Source organism: Microtus ochrogaster, linkage group LG8 (assembly GCF_000317375.1).
Source record: "Microtus ochrogaster isolate Prairie Vole_2 linkage group LG8, MicOch1.0, whole genome shotgun sequence".
In the NCBI taxonomy this organism is placed as follows: Eukaryota; Metazoa; Chordata; class Mammalia; order Rodentia; family Cricetidae; genus Microtus; species Microtus ochrogaster.
Window position 1 is genome coordinate 10,907,076 of NC_022033.1, and position 19,965 is coordinate 10,927,040.

The 19,965-nt window shown below is 48.7% G+C and overlaps 1 protein-coding gene across 1 annotated transcript in view; it reads left to right on the forward strand.

Moving 5' to 3' along the window:
* Window positions 1-19,964, forward strand: part of Ube2v1 (ubiquitin conjugating enzyme E2 V1) — a gene marked incomplete at its 3' end in the record, with an annotated part of 25,933 nt that extends 5,969 nt beyond the window's left edge. Inside the window, exons 2-4 of the mRNA XM_005363127.2 lie at window positions 11,192-11,340; window positions 18,300-18,425; window positions 19,872-19,964. Of these exons, the coding sequence (XP_005363184.1) occupies window positions 11,192-11,340; window positions 18,300-18,425; window positions 19,872-19,964 (368 nt within the window). The remainder of the gene's footprint in view (window positions 1-11,191; window positions 11,341-18,299; window positions 18,426-19,871) is intronic.
* Window position 19,965: the final 1 nt, after the last annotated feature.

Below are 19,965 nucleotides of genomic sequence, written 5' to 3' on the forward strand. Positions count from 1 at the left end.
TGGGTAGGACACACAGTCTGCCAGAACTAAGAACCATTCTGTCCTATAGGCAGACATGGAAACTAACACTGTGTAATAAATAAAATAATAAATAAATAAATAAATAAATATTTTTAAAGAAGAAGAAAGAAAGCTAAAAAAGTTAAATTGAAAAACAAAAAAAAGGGAGGGGCTTGGGTAGGACACACAGTCTGCCAGAACTAAGAACCATGGCTACATGATCACCAGTTCTCCAACGATATTTGTATTGTAACTATTTATTTGTTAGACAAAGTCTTACTCAGTTCAGACTGGCCTGGAACTTGTGATAATCCTCCTGCTTCAGCCTCTTTAGTGCTGCAGTTACATATATGAGCCACTGCATGAGGTTCCCAAAAGATATTTTTATTTTTTAGACAGAGTTTCACTGTACAGTTAGTTGTAGCTGACCTCAGACTCAGATACTGCCTCTGCCTCTCGGGTGCTGGGGTTAAATCCATATGCGTCCTTATCTGTATAAACCGGGCTGGCCTAAACTCACTGCGTAGTCCAGGCTGGCCTCCAACTCAGAGATCCGCCTGGCTCACCTGGATTTTTTTGTGCATTTGTTTTTGAGGCTGTATTTCATGATATCAGACTGATCTGTGCTTTCACCTCCTAGATGCTGATGTTACAGGCGCACACGCTACCCCTGGCTTTTGTTGGTGCAGACTCGGAACTTGCGTCCTCAGACTTGCATGCTAAGCTCTTCACCAGCTGGGCCTGCTCCCCTCTGCCTTTTTAACCTTCAGTTTGTTTTAGAGACAGGATTGTGCTGTGTAGCCCTGGCTGGTCTCAGTCTCCCTGCCTCAGCTTCCTGAGGGCTGAGACTGTAGATGTGTAGGCACACCCCGGAATCCTTTTCCCAAGATTTAAAAATGTTTCTTTTTATTTTTCTTTTATTTATTTTTTAAAATAAATCTTTATTTAAATCTATTTATTATGTACAGTCTTCTGTCTGCATGTATGCTTGGATGCCAGAAGAGGGCACCAGATCTCATTACAGATGGTTGTGAGCCACCAAGTGGTTACTGGGAATTGAATTCAGGACCTCTGGAAGAGCAGCCAGTGCTCTTAACCTCTGAGCCGTCTCTCCAGCTCAATTTAATATATTTCTGTGCTTTGAATTACTGTGTTCGGTGTTACCCTAGGATACCATGTAAAACATTCAATGCTTTTTCAACCTGCATGTCATATTTTTTTTTCCTTAGGAGAGTGGTATATGTTGTGGTATACTTTTGGAGGTCAGAGAACAACTTAGTGGTAATTGGTTCTCTTCTTCCACCATATCAGTTTCAGGGATTGAACCTCGAGTCAGGCTTGGTGACAGCTTCTTCACCTTCTGAGCCATATTTCGAGCACCTAGATTATCACTGCCTTTTGTTTTTAGCTACTTTGATTTGCTTTGTGTGGTTACATGTACCTCATTACAGGGTTGGAGGTCACAATCCACATGGACTAACTCTTCTGCTATGTGGGATCCAGGCTAGAACTCGAGTCAGACTTGGCAGCCGGGCCTTGACCCTTGATTTCACTTCTTGATGTAACTGCACATCTCATTTTGACTCAGTCAGTGCTTGATTATGCCCTGAGGTCCCAGGACTGAGGTGCCCTCAGGCCATATGGTTCTCAGCACTTTGTAGACTGCTGCAGCATTAGCTTCCTGTGCCTTTCTAAGGTGTGGGACACCAGTGACACACTCATGGTTTTGCCCCGAGGGACCCTTTCTAGGTACCGTGCTTTGGAGAGGCTCAGGCCCAGCACAGAAAAGAGCCCTTTTCTTGTGAGGTTTGGTGAGGAACCAAAGCAAGACCTAGTGACACAGACTGGCAAACCAGTCCGGCTGCGGGAAACACAAAGGCAGGAAGATCAGAAGTTGAAAGCTCACTTCAACTGTAGAGGCAGTTCAAGATCAGCCTGCAAACCAGTGAGATGCTGCCACAAAAGAGGTGATAAGATAATATAGTTCCACCGTAGAATACTTGACTGGTCAATCTCCAGCACTTCCGCTCCGTCCCCCCAAAATAAGTTTCACTCGGATTGCTAGATTTTTTTTTTTTTTAAAGGAGAAGGCTTTTGGAATCATCTATAGTGTCACACACCTTTAATTCTAGCACTGCTGCTATAGAGGCAGGTGGATCTCTTGAGTTTGAAGCAGCCTGGTCTACAGTTCGAGACAACCAGAGCTATATAGAGACCCTCTCTCAAAAAAACTAAATATAAAATTTAAAAAGCTGGCCAAGTTGTGACATATGCCTTTAATCCCAGTGCTAGGGAGGCAGGAGTAGGTAAATCTCTTAAGTTCAAAGCCAGCCTAGTCTACATAGCAAGTTTCAGGCCAACCAGGACTATAAGCTAGGCTGGGGACTGGGAATGAATTGCAGAGGAAGGGCTCTTGCGGCCAAGACTGACAACCTGAGTTCGTTCCCAGGACCACATGGTAGAACTGACTCCTGGGTGCTACCACATGGCTAGCTGTGGCACCAGCACATCCAAACACAATATGCATACAAAATAAAATGTAGTCATTTAAAAAGCTACCAGATTTTATGATAAAACCCTCTGAGATGATTCCGTGGATAGAGGTTCCTGCCACAAAGTCTGGTGACCTGAATTTACTCCTTGGAATCTACATGGTGGAAGAAGAGAGAGCTGGCTCCTGAAAGTTGTCCTCTGACCGCCTCAAGTGCATCATGGTACACACAAAATAAGTAAAATGTAACTGAGGACAAAACCCTGAGATGGAGCCAGCGAGATGGCTCTGTGGATAAAAGCATTTGCTGGCTAAACCTGGAGACTTGAGTTTGATCTCCGAAACCATGTAAAAGGAAGGAGAGAATTCTGTTCACAAAGTTGTTCTCTGACCACACACACACAGTAAATTGAAGACACTCAGATACCTCAGTTGTATGATGTCATCATCTAGTGTTATGGTCTCATATGTCCATCCCAGAAGCATTTATTGAGCACCATCGCTTGCCAGGGGAGGGGCAGGTTGAATGAGTCACCAGGCGCAAAGATGGTGTGAGATAGATAAAGAGCAAAGTGGGGGAAACAGAAAGAGAAAGTGCTGTGTTGTAAGGAGCCACTCAGCCCCAAAATAATCACACAGAAACTGGTTCATAAATCACTGCTTGGCCCATTTGCTCTAACTTCTTATTGGCTAGCTTTTATATCTTAATTTAACCCATTTCCATTAATCTGTGTATTGCCACGTGGTTGTGGCTTACAGGCAAGGTTCTACACATGGCTACCTGGCTTCTCTCTGACTCTGCCCTCTTTCTCCCAGCATTCAGTTTAGTTTTCTCCACCTAGCTCTGTTCTTCTATAGCTCTACCATAGGCCCAAAGCAGTTCCTTTATTAATAATATTCACAGCATACAGAGGGGATCCCACATCAGTACTGGTGTATGGGACAGAGCTGGTAGGGCAAGGTGCATGGCTACAAGCTCCTGTTGGCCTCTGCAGTCGGAAGATTGACAGCTATAATGCATGTTCTATATGCATGTGGTATGGAATTTTGCTTAACTTAAAATCCATACTTAACCCTTTGATAAGATTCTTAAGGCAAGCACGATGGATGCACATGTAATGCTAGTAGGACTTGAGAGCAGAGGTAGGTGGGTCAGGGCAGCCTGGGCTGTGTAAAACCCTGTCTTCTCCCCTCAAAATAAGAATTAGGCTCCTCTTTAATGGTTCTATAAATCTTTCCTGTATGTGTTTTCCAGAATCTGTTAGAATTTTGTGAGTCTGAGGGCTTGTCAGCACACATCACATACCTGTTGGAGAAGACAGTGAGCAAACAGACTGACCTGAGCTCTCATGAGCAAGTGTGCTCAGATGGGAGGCAAGACGGATGTGTTCAGAGTGTCCGGTTGGCTTACGTTTGCTGAACAAGAGACGAGGGAATGCACGTTGAGGATGAACTAGGAACTAGCAGTCCTCTGGCCTGGGAGCAACCACAGTGAGCACAAAGGCCGGAAGAAGACAAGCCTGCAAAAGCCTGAGGAGCTGCTGCTGTAGCAGCAGTGGGGCAGAGCCCGGCTGTACAGGGCAGTCGGTGGTGGCTTCATATAAGGAAATGACAGTGTCCTGTCCATGGAGAACAGGCAGGACCCCCGCAGTCATGAATGAGGTGATGAGCATGACAAGAAGACCAGCCTGAGATTGAAGGAGCCTGGGGATGACAGACTGGGGTGGGAAGTGTCTAGTGCCTGAGGCCTGTTGGCAGGTGTCTAGGAAGGCTGTTGTGGTCAGTTTATTGGGGGCCATGGCTCCTCTGGAAGCACTTGAGCAGTGGGGCCTATCAAGAGCTCAAGGAATGGATTCACGGGCCAGATTGAGTTTGGAGGCAGGAGTTGAAGGGGCAGGGGCATGGAACTGACTATCTCATCTGATGGTCAGGGACTTAGGTACAGCCTGTCCTGATGTGGATGACCCGGTGGAAGGTACAAATAGAGCTCCTGCATGAATGACCTTTTAGGATTGTAACTGCTGAGCGGGATAGGGTATGGGTCAGGAGGGGCTTGTTTTGGTATTTGGAAGATGCTACATTGTACTGAGGGAGGGGGTACCATAGCAAGGTGGCTGTGTACCAGGCATCATCTCCACAGAACTCTCAGGGTTCACTCCTTCTGTAGAGTATTGTGCCCCCTGCCATCCTGGACTGAGGGAAAGTGCTCAGCTCACAGCAAAACTGTTGTGGAATGAACAGACTGCACACACATGCACACTCACACACTGGTCTCTTGGTTCTCATTGGTGACAGCATGGGTGCACTCTGGTGTGCCTGGTGGCTGCAGTGGAGCTCAGTAGAGAAGTGTTTTCCTGGCACGTGCAGCTGTCATACATGCGCTGCACGCTTTACTTTTCAGTCTTGGGTGTGTGGCAGGGGGCAAGTCTCCCTTTGTAGCCCATGCAAGTGCCACCAAGCCTGTCTTCTCCTTTTTGGTGCTGAGTGAAACCCGGAGTTTCACACAGGCTGTACGACACTGTGTTCTGAACTCTTTGTGCCCTCGCTCCACTCTCCACTTTTTAAATATTTTGAGATGGGCTAAGTTGCCCAGCCAAGCCTTCAGCCTCAGCCTCCTGAGCACATGGGTTGCAGCCCTTTTATTGTCACACCAGCTTCGGTTTTATCAAGTGCGTATCTGAAGCCTGTCAAGTCCAAAATGAGGGCGTGGAAGTATTGCCCCTTTGGTAACCTGGGAGTGACACCTTGCACAGCGCTGTGCACAGCACATGCCTCCCACCACCTCCCCACCATGGTGTACACAACCTGCTGACTCAGTTTAGATTCCTCCTTAATACCTGCCAGGCCTGCAGGGAGTCAGTGGCAGATGATTGTCACTTCCTCTTCTGACAGACACCATCCTAAGCCATGGTAGAAGCAGTCCAAAGCTGGGCCATGCCTGCTGGCTCATCCTGACACTGGCCAGAGACTTGGTTTCCCTTTTCTCTGCTTCTCCTCAGAGCCACGTGCAGCTCCCCACATATCCTTAAGGGATGGCCCAGTCATTGGAGCTCCCATACCTGTCACTTCAGAGCCTGCCAGCATCCATGGTTAGGAAGGCTGCTCAGTGGTAGATCCTGTTTCTCATTGTTTCCTCCCATTGGCTGCAGTTGAATGTTGGTTTTTGTACTGAGATTCTATGTTCTTTCCTGCTTCCCATGTTGTCTGGCATGGTGCTAGACACAGGGCTGCCACACTGAATGAGAGTGGATACCATTGTGTTGTTGATTGTTTTTGAGACCAAGTCTTATTAATTAGCCATGGCTGACTGGAACTTGCTATATAGACCAGACTGACTTTAAACTCTGCCTCTGCCTCCAGAGTGCTTGACTAAAGGTGTGTGCCACTACATCCAACATGTTGATAATTTACGTAAAAGGGTCCTGTTGTTTATAGACAGGGTCTTGAGTAGTCTAGGGTAGCTTCAACTCCCTTTTATGCTAAGGATGACTTTGGACTTCTGGTCCTACTACACCAGCCTCCAGAGTACTCGGATGCAGGCATTAACTACTTCTCGGCTGTCCAGAGGTGAAGAGCCTAGACAGCTTTCCCCTGCAGCCCATGAGGGGTTGGCACAGGAGTTCAGTGCATCCTCAGGCTAAATGGCTGTCCTGTGACCCTCACTCCTGATTTCAGCCAGCTGTCACTATTCTCCCAAAACTTTTAATCAAAATTTTAATGAGAATTAAAACTTGTTTAGAAAATAAGTTGTAGCAAGGCATGATGACACACACTGTTAATCCCAACAGAGGCAGACAGATCTTTGTGAGTTCAAGGCCAGCTTGGTCTACATAGCTCCTGGACAGCCAGGACTATGTAGGGAGACCCTGCTGCACAAAAAAAGTGGGGGAGGGGAATGAATCGGAAAGTAACATACTAGCCAGAGACAATGGTGCAGACCTGTCATCCCAGCTGCTCCAACTGCTGAGGCTGGAGGATCAAAATCATCAGTGAGTTTGAGATCAGCCTGAGTTACAGGAGACTGTCTCAACAGATACTTTGGGACCCGGTGGGGGGGGGATGGGTATCAAGGGCTGGTGGAGTACTTGGGGTATACGAGTATGGGCATGTGTGCCGTGGCATGAGTGCAGAGGTCAGAGGACAACTTGTGGGAGTCGGTTGCCTCCTTCCACCATGTGGCTTCCAGGGGTAGGTCAGATGGTCAGGCTCACCTTTACATGCTGAGCCAGCTCACTGGTCCCCAGCCCGACAGAAGAAAACAGATTACTAAGATCAAGTGTCCTAGATCTGAGTCCCCGGAGAAGGTGAAGGAGTCTGTCTTAGGGCTGTCAGAAGGACGTCGTCTGTAGAGACTAAGAAGTGCAAAGGCTGGGTGGTGGGACCTTCTAGGAGTGCCATGGGTGCACACGCTTGCACGTGAGCTCACACACACCATATTTTCAGCTAAGGAGGCTGAGGCAAGCAGGTAATGTAGATCTGGGCCAAGGCGCAGAAGGAAGGAGGGAATCACTGCAGCCATTGTGTCCACAGATGCCTCTGCTAACATTATCCCAGTTTGTATCCTTCCCGGCTTTCTTGAGTTATCTCCCACCATCTGAACTGCTGTAACCAGATACCCAAACACACACATCCAAGAAGTCCAGAGTCAAGCCCTCTGATGTCTTCTGAGACCCCTCCCTTTTGCTTGCAGGTTGATTCCTGTGTCCCTACGACCTTTCTGTCCTAATGTCCTCTTAAGGAGTCTGTAATTTGGTTTAGAGTCCCAAGCTGCCTCCTTCTTAGTTCAGGAGGAACAGGAGTTAGTCCATGGATCCATGACCGTCTTACCTTTACCTTGGTAGGGTTGAAACCTAGGGCCTCATGCCCACTAGGCAGGAACTGTTGTTGAGTTTGGCCTGGCCCATAGACTGTCCACTAGTAAAGCCCTTCAGATAGGGTGGTCATGGCAGTCTAGCAGTGTAACTGGTGCTCTTTGGTCCTTCGTTTCTGCTTTTGTGGACTATAGTGACAGCCAGGAGTGATATGCAGTCATTTGTACAGCCACGTTTGTATTATTATTAAACATTTAAGTTTAGGGCTGATTTAAATTTAATTTTGGAGGCTCACAACCAGCTAAAACTCCAGCTCCAGTGGATCTCTCTTCTGGCCTCTGTGGGTACCACACTCAACATGCACAAATACACTTTATCTATGTGGTTTTATTTTTTTTTTGTTTGTTTTTTGTTTTTAATTTGGCTTGGTTTTGTCTTTGTTTTTTGGTTTGGTTTGGTTTTTCAAGACAGGTTCTCTCTGTATATCCTTGACTGTCCTGGAACATGATCTGTATGTCAGGCTGGCCTCACAAACTCAGAGATCTGCCTGCTTCTGCCTCCCCAGTGCTGGAATTAAAAGGTGTGCACCACCACCACCCGGCTATATGTGAGTATTAAAAAAGAAATTAAGGCCGGGCGGTGGTGGTGCACGCCTTTAATCCCAGCACTCGGGAGGCAGAGGCAGGCGGATCTCTGGGAGTTCGAGACCAGCCTGGTCTACAAGAACTAGTTCCAGGACAGGCTCCAAAACCACAGAGAAACCCTGTCTCGAAAAAAAAAAAAAAAAGAAAAAGAAAAAAAATTAAGACTGGGCGATGGTGACACATGCCTTTAATTCCAGCACCGGGAGGCAGAGGCAGGTGGTTCTCTGAGAGTTCAAGGCCAGCCTGGTCTACAGAGTGAGTTCCAGGGCTGCCTCCATAGATACTAAGAAACCCTGTCTCGAGAGAGAGAGAGAGAGATTAAGGGCCGTGAAGGCAGCTCAGCACTTAAAGGTGTTCACTGCTGACAGACTGGGTTTGATCCCTGAGAAGCAACTCGTGCAGGTTGCCCTCTGACCTACATACACATACATGCACTTTAATGTAATAAAAAGTTAAGAGTGACCAAATGTGGTACATGCCTTTAATGGGAAACAGAGGCAGGAGGATCTCTGTGAGTTTGAGGCCAGCCTAGACTACATATGAAGACCCTGTTTCTAATAGCAGTAGTAGTTAGATTTAACTCTGAGGCTTGCAAGCACATGAGAATGCAGGCACGCACACCTGTCCACACGGTACAGGACACAGTTTCACAGTCAGAAGCTCGCCTGACTCCATCCAAGTGATGGGGTCACAGGCACATAGGCTTGTTCACCCATGCCCCAATGTCTACATGGATGTTGGGATTTGAACTCAGGTCCTCGTGCTTGCAGTGCAAGTGCTCTTGCCATTGAGCTGTCTCCCAGTCCTCCCCTCTAAACAGAATAATTGTGTTGTTTTTGTTTTGCCTCTGATATCCAAATCTCTTTTAGCTTCATGTGTGCTGTAGAATGTCACCAGCCAGACCATGCAGTTGGCTCTCCTGAGTGTGACAAATGCGAGTGGTTCCCAAGCCCGTGAGTCAAGTATGCTTTTAGATTTTTGCTGTGCCGTTTGTCGTCACCCTGCCCCCAGGACCACGTGTGCTGTTGTGTAGTGTTCTCAGTCAGATGGCTCTTTTGCTTGCACACTTGTCCTGAGGATGGCTCAGGTAATACTGCCTTGTAAGACTGCTGACTTGGTTTTGAGCCTCAACACTCAAATAGAAAGCCAGGCAGACAGGCATGGTCTATGATCTCAGTGTTTGGAGGTGGGGGCAGGATCCCTGGGGTTCAGTGGCCAGCCTTTGTAGTCTGTTGTGAACGTCAGGCCACTAAGAGACCCTGCCTTAAAAACAAAACAAAATAAAAAATAAAAGCGAGGTGGCCAGCTCCTGTGGAATGACACTGAGGCACATGCATGTGCACAGTTCTTTGAGACAGGGTGTCTCTGTACAACCCTGGCAGCCCTGGAACTCACTCTGTAGTCCAGACTGGCCTCAAAATCTGCCTGCCTCTGTCTCCCGAGTGCTGGGATTAAAGACGTGCACCAGCATTCCCAGCTTCAAGCATGATTTTTTAAAAAGGACCTTTACTGTTTCTGTAAATGAGAGATAGGATAATGTTATTTGCCTTAAATAAATTCTGTAGTGATGGAGATAGAAGCGGGAGCTGCGTGCTGGGCCATGCTCTGCCTCTGAGCTACTGCATCCCAGCAGTAAGAAGTCACTCTCGCCAGGAGGTGGTGGCACACTCCTTTAATCCCAGCACTCAGGAGGCAGAGGCAGGTGGATCTCTGTGAGTTCGAGGCTAGCCAAGGCTACACAGAGAAACTCTGCAAAAAAAATAAAGTCACTCTGATTTTAGTGAGAATGGAATCCAGGTCCTTTCAACTGGTAGGTCCTGTATTGCTCCTAGCCCAGTAAGTCACAATAATTGTGGCTCTGGAGAATGAAGCACTCCATCACTGCCAAAGTCATCTCATGGTCCATGAGCAAGTTTGTTCCAGATCCTCACACCAAACCTTTGGATGCTAGAGTTGACCTCTCTTAAACACCACAGGCCACTTGACAGAAATCCTGTCTGCTTGAACCATGCACTCCTTGCTACATGGCCACTGGTCCTTTTTGGCACCCCCACCCCCACCCCCAATAGCACTTGGGGTCTGTCTGAATTGGGAGAAAACCTCAGGTCACTCTGAGAGCTCCAGTGGCCTCTCCTGTTCCCCAGGTGCTGCACTGTCAGAGCCGTTTCCTCTGCTGGGTTGGCATCTGCACTCCACTCCTTGGCACTTAGAAATATCAGAACTTATTATGTCTGTCCCATGCCTCCCTGGGGTGGTGGGCTCCATGAAAACAGGCACCGCTCTCTGCCTGTCTCCCAGAGCCTGGGACATGGCTGCCACAGTGGGGCAAGTGAGCTGGTGCTGGCCTGTGCTTTGCACGTGAGGAAGCTCAGGGCGCACCAGGAGCTCTCTCTTCTGGTCTCCTTGGCCTTTCCTCGCTGTGCTACAGAGTGAGTGCTGGAGTCGGGTAGGTGAGGGGCTCAGTGTTCAAAGAGAGCCTGTGGCTTATGTAGATCTTATGGGTTCCCCCCCCTCAGGGAAAGTCCAGGGGAGTCCAGGAGTGAGCTGTCAACTGCCATCGCTGGCATTTGTGCCCCCAGTTTGAGCTCTGTACAAGACACCTTGCTTGACCTTGACATGGTTCAGGGCTCAGGCTCAGTTCAGGGGCTAATTTGACCTGGCAGTGTTTCTGTGTTGCCTTCATAGACAGCTTGCTGGGCTTTGGGACTAAAAAGTTAGTCAGAACCAGCTGTTCTTGTGGCATTTTTTACAAATGAGGAGAGGAGCCCTGGCTTCCCAACTGGGGAAGCCTTGAGAGCCTGCCCTTGGCACCTCTGCTGACAGCCACTTGTCGGGACAGCATTTCTTGGGATACAATGCTTGTGCCTCTAAGGCCACGTGAGTCATCCCAGCTAGGAGCATCTCCAAGTCTCTGCAGCCTCCAAAATGTGCCATGCTGGGACCGGGTGAAAGAAAGCACTATGTTCCAGGCCACAGTTTGCATTTGGTGTGGCCTTTCCTCTCAGCCAGCTCTTGGACCTGAAGGAAGCAGCATCTAGACTGGGAGTTGGGATGGGGTGTATGGAAGGGCTGGGGTGACTGAGCACCCCTCCGGCTTCCCAGGGCTCTGTGAGTGCTGCCAGTGAGACCTGGGAGCTGCCTGCATGCTGCCCTCCTGTTGAGACAGAGGCAATGAGCAGCCTGCTCTAGATTTACAACTTCCCCTGGACTTGCTAGCATCTTGAATTTCTTTCCATTTGTTTTAGGAGTAAAAGTCCCTCGAAATTTCCGACTGTTGGAAGAGCTGGAAGAAGGCCAGAAAGGAGTAGGCGACGGCACAGTTAGCTGGGGTCTAGAGGACGACGAAGACATGACACTTACAAGATGGACAGGGATGATAATTGGGCCTCCAAGAGTAAGCACCAAGCCATGACTACAACTGTCTTTGTCTTAAGTGCACTGTGCCTCCTTTTAAAGCAATGGTAGACGTGTGGGCAAATGCTCACCAGCAGTGTTTTCTGAAATGTGGCTGTTCTCTCTCTGGCCAGTTTCAGTTTATACATTTGAGCCCCTCTGGTGAGGTCTAACCCTCTTGGGTGAGTCGATCCTGTACAGTCTGTAGTATGAGTTTATATGACAGTGTAGACCTTTGAACTGGCACGTCTCAGGCTGAACAAGCTCTGAGCACCTGGGCTGCCAGCACACTCCTGAGGCAGCAGCCACCACTGCCCAGCTGTGCCCTGCTCGTCAGCTGAGCATAGGTTCTGTTTCCGCCTGTCAGCTCTGCTGGGTCCAAAGGTATTTTTAAAAGCCAGGACCTGTGAGAACTCTGGTTTGTGAGGTCCTGGCCAGTTGTGTCTGAGTACATAGTTAGCCCTCCAAAAGTGTATTTAGTGCTGCAAGGTTGTTGTCAGGTCCTCCTACAAAGCCACATTCCAGGTCACAGGTGGGGAAGCTGACCCAGGAGTGAAGTCACCTGCCCTGGGTCTGGTTGCCAAGCCTGTGCTCTCTTGCCTACTAGGCCACACTGACACGCTCCGCTGGAGAAGTTGAGTTTTCATTGGTCAGCCCTGGGGGGGTAGATGTACGTCTACTTCCTGGTGCAGGAGAGAATCTAGCAGAAGGAAAGACCCTCCAATGGGACATTCCTGCAGATGAGCACTGGGAGGTGTGGCCTGAATGTGGCTAGACCTGTCTAGTGTGTTTGTGCCTAAGGGTGACAGCTTCCTTCCTTTTTAGCTTGAGCAAGGTGCTGCCTGTGCACTTTGGAGATAGGAGGAGTCCAGATGTAGGCAGCAGGAGCTGACACCTGCCTCAGGCTCGTTAGCATTTAGAGACTTGAAGTTCCTTTTAGAGCATCATTGATACTGTCGGGGAATGGCCAGCCTTGCACATTACTGTGGCTTCCTAAGTCAGTCACGTTCATGATTCTGTTGCTGGGTACAGAGAGTTAGTACAGTCTGATTGTGCCCATTTCCCTTCTCCCTGTGACAACAGCATACTGACTCCCTAGGGCACCAGGGGTGCTCATATAGATGGCCCTGTAACCCTTTCTTTGCTGAGGGGATCCAGCCTCTAGAGAGTCCTTCTCCCCAGAGTATCTGCACAACTGGGGGTCAAGCAGTTGCAACGGTTGTGAACCAGCAGACAGGTTCCCAGGCTCAGCAGGCTGAGAGCAGAGCGCTGCGGCACTGAGCCACCGAGCCACCGAGCCACCGCTACACTGGGTGCTGATTCCTGTTGAACTTGCCGTGGCTACAGTTGCCTGAATCCCCGCGTGTGGCAGTGGAGGCAGGAGGGTCCAGTCGTGGTCATCTTTATCACGTGGGGAATTTCAAGCTAGTCTGTATCCTTGATGCTATCTCAAGAGACAAGAGACAGGTGGGCTGAAGGTGGCTCAGAGGTCAGGAGCGCTCATTACTCTTGCAGAGGACTCAGGTTCCATCCCGGCACTCATGTGATGGCTCACAAATATCCATAAGTCCAACTCCAGGACCCACATAAATGTGAGCAAAACGAAAGGAACAGGCAGACAGAAATCTAGAACAGCCCATAAATGGTATTGAAAATACTCTGCTCTGTTTAAATGCGGGCTGGATGTGGTACAGCGCATACCTGTAAACTAGAAGGGGAGGCACAAATGCTACAAGTTCAAGGCAGCTTGGGCTACACGCCAAGGCCCTGTCTCTAACGAGCAGAAACTGGTGGATTACCCTTTTCTGAGAGGGGCGTAGAGCTGAGAGAGCTGCCACAGCACCGAGTGCTCTCCCTGTGCTACCTGTGCGCCTGCCCTGCAGCCCTGGTATGACAAGGCCACATTAGACCTCACAAATGCTTGCTTGGCAAATCATGCATCGTGCCACTGAGCCACACCCCAAACATGCCTTTTATTAAGACAGGGTCTTGAGCCAGGCGATGGTGGCTCGGACCTGTAATCCCAGCTCGTGGAAGGTCGGGGCAGGACGATCACTATTGGTTAGAGGCCAGCCTGGGCTACATAGCCAGATCCCATCTCAAAAATAGAGCAGGATTTTGCTTTGCAGACTACACTGGCCTTGAACTTAGCATCTTCTTGCCCCAGCCTCCCAAATGCTGGGGCCTAGAGCTTTGCATAAGGCGGGCAGGTGCTCTGCCACGGGGTTTTTCTTAGTTTAACTGTGTGTTTGGTATAGGGAATGTGTCTGCAGATGCCCAAGGAAGCCAGAGGTATTGGATTCCCTGGAGCTGGATTTAACAGGAAGCTATGACCTGCCAACAGAGAGGCTGGAAACCGAGTGGGTCCTCTTCAAGAACAGAATAAGCTCTTAATAGCTAAGCCGTCTCTGGCCCGTAGTCCTTGATTTCTGAGGTACAGGTGGACAGTGTAGTGCAGGCTTCAAACCAAGACTCTCTTGCTCTGCTTCTGATGTACTGAGATTACATGTATGTCACCGTGCTTGGTTTAGAGTGTGCCCCTAATATGTATAATCTTCAAGTTTTTCTCGGTGCCCTGACAAAAGGAGGAGAGGGTTGAGAGCTGGTGCTTAGTAAGCACCCTCCATGTGGTCTGGGGCCCCAGTCAGTGATGGTGTTACAATGTACAGAGTAGCTCAGTGAGCAAGGAACTTGCTACCATGCCTGGCAGCCAGAGTTCAATGTGTACACACGTGTGCACACACAAATTAGTGAACAAATGGCATTCAGCTAACAAGACCACCACAGTATCCATCACTTAACATGCTAACATGCTGGCGGTGACTTCTTCCCCCTCCCACCCTGAGCTGCACCTGCAGTACTTTGTACCTTTGCACCGCCCAGAGGAACTTCATCCTGGGTGTGCCTGCTTAGTTTACCCGCTCATTGTGGTAGCATTGGGACTGACACCTGTGGCACGTGATGGAATTTTTTGTGTTTTCAGTTTTTTGGGTTACATACCTAGGACTGGCATTGCCAGATTAGTGACAGCTGTTCAGCGTCTGAGGAGCTGCCTGTCCCACTGTTACTAACACTCTCTTTACTGGTCCTTTCTTCTTTTAATGTTTTATTCGAGACAGGGCATCTCTGTGTAGCCTGGTTGTTCTGGAACTCGCTCTGTAGACTGGGCTAGCTTACCTCGAACTCCAGAGTTTCATGTGCCTCTACCACCTAAGTGTTGGGAGTGCACTGGGCATGCGCCATCCCTGCCCAGCTGGGATGTTTTGCTTTGTTCGTTTTCAAGACAGGGTTTCTCTTATATAAATGGCCTTGAACTCAGGGATCTGCCTGCTTCCACATCCCTAGTGCTGGGGTTAAAGGTGTGCTTCCCGTCTACCCAGTCAGTCTGTTCTCCTTTTTTATTCATTTATTTTTTGAATTTTATTTATTTGTTTGTTTGCAGAGTTTTTTGTTTTGTTTTGTTTTTTGAGACAGGGTTTCTCTGTGTAGCTTGGGGCCTGTCGTGGAACTCTCTCTCGGTAGACCAGGCTGGCCTGGAACTCACAGAGATCTGCCGCCTGCCTCTGTCTCCTGAGTGCTGGGATATAAGGCTTGTGCCACCACCAGCCAGGTATTTTTTTTTTTAATGTGTGGGTACTCTACATGTACAGCTGCAGGCCAGAAGAGGGCATCAGATCCCATTATAAATGGTTGCTAGCCACATGTGGTTGCTGGGAATTGAACTTGGGAACCTCTGGAAGAGCAGCCAGTGCTCTTAACCACTGAGCCATCTCTCCAGCCCCTGTTCTCCTTTTAAAACCTATGCCTTTATTGTTTTGCTTTAGGAGACATTTTAGAGTCTGTAGCCCAGATTGGCCTGGAATTTAGAGCAGTCCTTCTGCCTCAGCCTCCCAAAATCTCAGTCATTGTCATGAACCGCCACACCTGACATCCCAATAGTTTTGATTAAACTTGGTTCTCTGATGTTAAAAACAGAGTCATACAAGCAGCTATTTCTAGGTTCCTAGTGTGGGTGTTCTGCTCTATGATTGGCTTATAAGGCATGTGCTCTAGAACTAAGAACCAACTTGGTGTTTTGAGTTGGGATCTTATGTAGTATAGGCTGATCTTGAACTCCTGAACTTCCTCATTCTATCTCCCAAGTTATGGGTATGTACCATAACCCCCACATGATCTCTGACATAATCAGATTTTTTTAAAGATAGGCAGAGGCAGGTGGGTCTCTGAGTTTGAGGCCAACCTGGTCTACAGAGTGTGAGTTCCAAGACAGCCAGGGTTACACAGAAAGACCCTATCTCATAGCATCTAAGATAAGGAAGGTCTCAGGTCTCAGTCGCTGCTAGCCTGGAACTCACTATGTCAGTTTAAACTGGCAGAGATGTGCCTGCCTCAACCTCCTAAGTGCTGAGATCCAAAGTGTGTGCAAGCAACTTTATTTATTTTTAGCATCTAGTTGTTTATGGGGCTGGAAAGAATGGCTCAGCAGCTAGAGAGCTTGCTACTCCAGAGGATCATGATTCCATCCCGGCTTCCATGCTGTGGTGGTCTTGTTAACTGAATGCCATTTGTTCACTAATCGGTGTGTGCGTGCGTGTGTGTATATACGCTGAACTCTGGCTGCCAGGTATGGCAGCAAGTTCCACCTCAGGCCTTTCTGGCTTCCGTGGGCGTTGCACACACATACACAAACAAATTTATATATATATTCATAATAAATTCTTCGCACATATTTACCTACATATGCATTACATGTATGTGCATTACAGCATGCAATGGGTCAGAGGTCACTCTGAAGTTCTCTTACCCTGTGGATCCCAGGGAAGTGAGCTCAGGTGTCAAACGTCTTTACCTGCTGGATCAGCTCACTGGCCCTTGGCAGAGCATCTCAGTAGAACCCCTGAGGGACTCAGCTCTTTGCTTATTCATTTTAGTGTTGGGGACTGATGTTAGGGCCCCTGAATGCCAGGCAGGTGCTGTTTTTGAGACAGTTCCTCACCACACTGCCCAGGCTGCCCTTGAAAACTCTGTAGCCCTGGCAGGGCTGGAACGTAAATCATTTGGCCTCAGCCCCCTGTACCTCAGTCACAGGCCTGGACTTCCTGGCCCAGGTTGCTTGTTTATTTTTACTAGTTTGGTTGTTTTTTTTTGTGTGTGTGTATGTGTGTGTGTATGTATTCATTTATTTGTCCTGTGTTAGATGAGGACCCCCCCCTTGCACAGAGCTGTAGGTGTACATGCAGGTGTACATCACTGCATTAATGAAGCTGTAGTTGTGTTGGTTGGGGTTTTCTGCTGTGGTGGGGACAGAGCACAACACTGTGTACACTAAGCAAACCATACCCCAGCTGCTGGGTTTTTAAGAGGGCTAGTCTTTTATGTAATGTATTAGCCTGCATGTGTGTCTGTATACTATATGCATGTCTGGTGTCCACTGAGGGCATCAGATCCCCTGGAACTGGAGTTACAGGCAGTTTTGGACTGCCATATGGGTGCTGGAGCTGAACCACGGTCTTATGCAAGAGCAAGAGCTCCCTCGTTTGTTTGTTTGTTTGTTTTTTGTTTTTGGTTTTTGGTTTTTCGAGACAGGGTTTCTCTGTGGCTTTGGAGCCTGTCCTGGAACTAGCTCTGTAGACCAGGCTGGTCTCGAACTCACAGAGATCCGCCTGCCTCTGCCTCTGCCTCCCGAGTGCTGGGATTAAAGGCGTGTGCCACCATCGCCCGGCTGTTTGTTTGTTTTTGAGGCGAGGCCTTAGAGGCCTTACTCTACAGCTCTTACCTGGAATTTTGCACTTTGGCGATTTTGCCTTGGCTTCTCCTGGATGTCCCTGGCGGTTATGGCTCTTCATGGAGTCTGTGCTGGGAGCTGAGAGGCTAACATGCAGGCTTAGGGAGACCTCAGCGATGTGAACCCACAAGCTGTGAGGGTGCTCTTCCACCCAGACCCCCAGCCCTGCAGCTAGGTTTTGGTTGACCATGCTGGATAGATGGGTGGCAGCACTCCCTAGAGAGGGAAGGAAGGAGGGAGAGAGGGGAGAGGTTGAGAGTGGCAAGATCATGTTTGAGCACTGGCTTAGTCACTTGGCGTGAGAATGGTTTGCATAGGTAGGTGAGTGAGCTGTGATGAGTGACCTGAAGAACTGGCTTCTTAGACATGTCCAGTGGTTTTTTAAAAGACCCTGAGCCCAGTAGATGCCACTGTTTGCATAGGAGAAACTGTTGTGCATGCAAGACTCCTAAGGAGGGGACACTGCCATGTGCGAAGGGCTCACAAAAGAAGGGTGGCCCCTGATTCAGGGCCAGGCTACCATTGGGGTGGTCGTGTCAGTGTTATCTGAGGGCGCAGAGTCAGTGGTGCTAGTCTAGGGGTTGGGCCTGCCTGTGTTCTCATGAAGGCATGATTGCCTTTTTAGAGACCAGCAGACATCGTTCATACTCTTTTCCTCCTTTCGCCTTGGCAGACTTGCATAGCAAGCACCTCTACCCACCAAGCCATCTCCACAGCTCTCAACAGTTGACATTTTTGTTTATTCGAGACAGAGACATATATAGCCCGGATTGGCCTCAAAGTCACTGTAGTTAGAGATAGCCTTGCTCTTGGGGCTACAGGTCTGCACCACGATACCCAGCCATAGCTGCCATTTCAGAGTTGATGCGGCCGCTGGTGATCCGGTGCATCAGCTGCGTGGCCTTCTCGCACTAGATGCTGGTGGCTTCTCATGTCAAGTGTTACTACGACATAGAAGGTTCTGTGGCCAGGTGGCACATGCTGTAGGAGATGTGGCCTCGGGCTGGACTTGTTGACCCTCACACCTGGGCATCGCTAGCTTCGTATATCTGTCCTTTGCTTGTTTCTTCAAGGTCAAGCTGTGGTCCAAGGACAGCAATGTCTCAGAAGTTGTCACAAGTTGTACGTCTCTTAGCTCTTTGTAACTGATATCTCTGTACCCTTTTTTTTTCCAGACAATTTATGAAAACCGAATATACAGCCTTAAAATAGAATGTGGGCCTAAATACCCAGAAGCACCCCCATCTGTAAGATTTGTAACAAAAGTCAATATGAGCGGCGTGAGTAGTTCAAATGGCGTGGTAAGTCCCTCCTGCCCACGGTGCTCTGCCGGCTTATCCTCTGCAGGTTATCACAGTGTGTCTTCAGCACTGGGGCAGGGCTACTTCCATTGTGTCTTGTCACTCCTCTGAGCTCACCCCAGGAGTCCTGTACTGTCGCTGATAAGAGTTGACTGGATGCAGAAACTGAGGCTTGGCCTTTCCGACATCTTTACATGGCCCTTGACCACTGCCACGCAACGGCTTTAATTTTATTTATTTGTTTGTTTGTTTGTTTGTTTATTTATTTATTTATTTATTTGCTTTGTGGCATTGGTGTTTTGTCGGTTTGTCCTTGTTACAGTGTCGGGTCCCTGGAAACTGAGGCTATAGACAACTGAGCTGCCATGTGGGTGCTGGGAGTTAAACTCAAGTCCTCAGGAAGAGCAGCCAGTGCTCTTAACCACTGAGCCATCTTTTCAGCCCGTTTGCTTTTTCTTTCTCTCTCTCTCTCTCTCTCCTCTCTTTCTTTCTTTCTTTCTTTCTTTCTTTCTTTCTTTCTTTCTTTTTTTCTGTCTTTGTCTTTCTTTTTTTGTTTTTTGAGAGGATCCTGTTCTGTAGCCATGTCTAGCTTTGGAACTCACTATGTAGCCCAGGCAGTCAGTTCTCCTGCCCCCTCCCAAGTGTCTAACTGGGACCTTACTTTCTAAGTGCATTTTTTAAAAAGATTTATTTATTTATTATATATACAATGATCTGCCTGCATGTGTTCCTGCAGACAGAAGTTGGCACCAGATCTTATTACCGGTGGTTGTGAGCCACCATATGATTGCTGGGAATTGAACTCAGGACCTCTGGAATAGCAGTCGACGCTCTTAACCACTGAGCCATCTCTCCATCCCCCTTAAGTGCATTTTGACAACAGAATCTCAAACCCAGGTCTTGCCCTGGACTTCGATGCATTAGAGCCCAGGGCCTTACTCAGGCTAGGGATCTGCCATAGAGCCACACCCCAGCCACAACTCCTGAGTCTATGTTGCTTGCCAGAGGCTTGGGGGCACCATGCCTTTGTCCTTGAAGTCCTGAGAAGGTGGGCCAGAGAACTAGAAATGAACTGTCCTGTGTGTTGCTGTGTTGGAGCCACCAACCCCTTGGTAACCTGAGAGACCTGGCTGCTCTTGCTGCCACTCCCATCTTTATCAGCCCCACCCTGGGTGGATAGTGGAGAAAGCCAGGGTGTGGACGCCCAGGTGCTGATCCATCAGGATGGCCTGAGTTTGACCAGGTTAAGACTTTTGTTCCACAGAGCTCTGTTCGTTCTTCCGTGCTGGGTGGGACCCAGAAAAGGGAGGCGGGCTGGCTACAGGGCAGGGAGAGCGGCTTGGCATGGCCTCTGTGTTGATGGAGTCATGTGGGCTCAACATAGCAACCTCGGGGAAAGCTTTGCTCTGGAGTCCAGGGTAATGTAGGTGTTTCCCCTCTTTGCAGGTGGACCCAAGGGCCACAGCGGTGCTGGCAAAGTGGCAGAATTCCCACAGCATCAAAGTCATCCTGCAGGAGCTTCGACGCTTGATGATGTCAA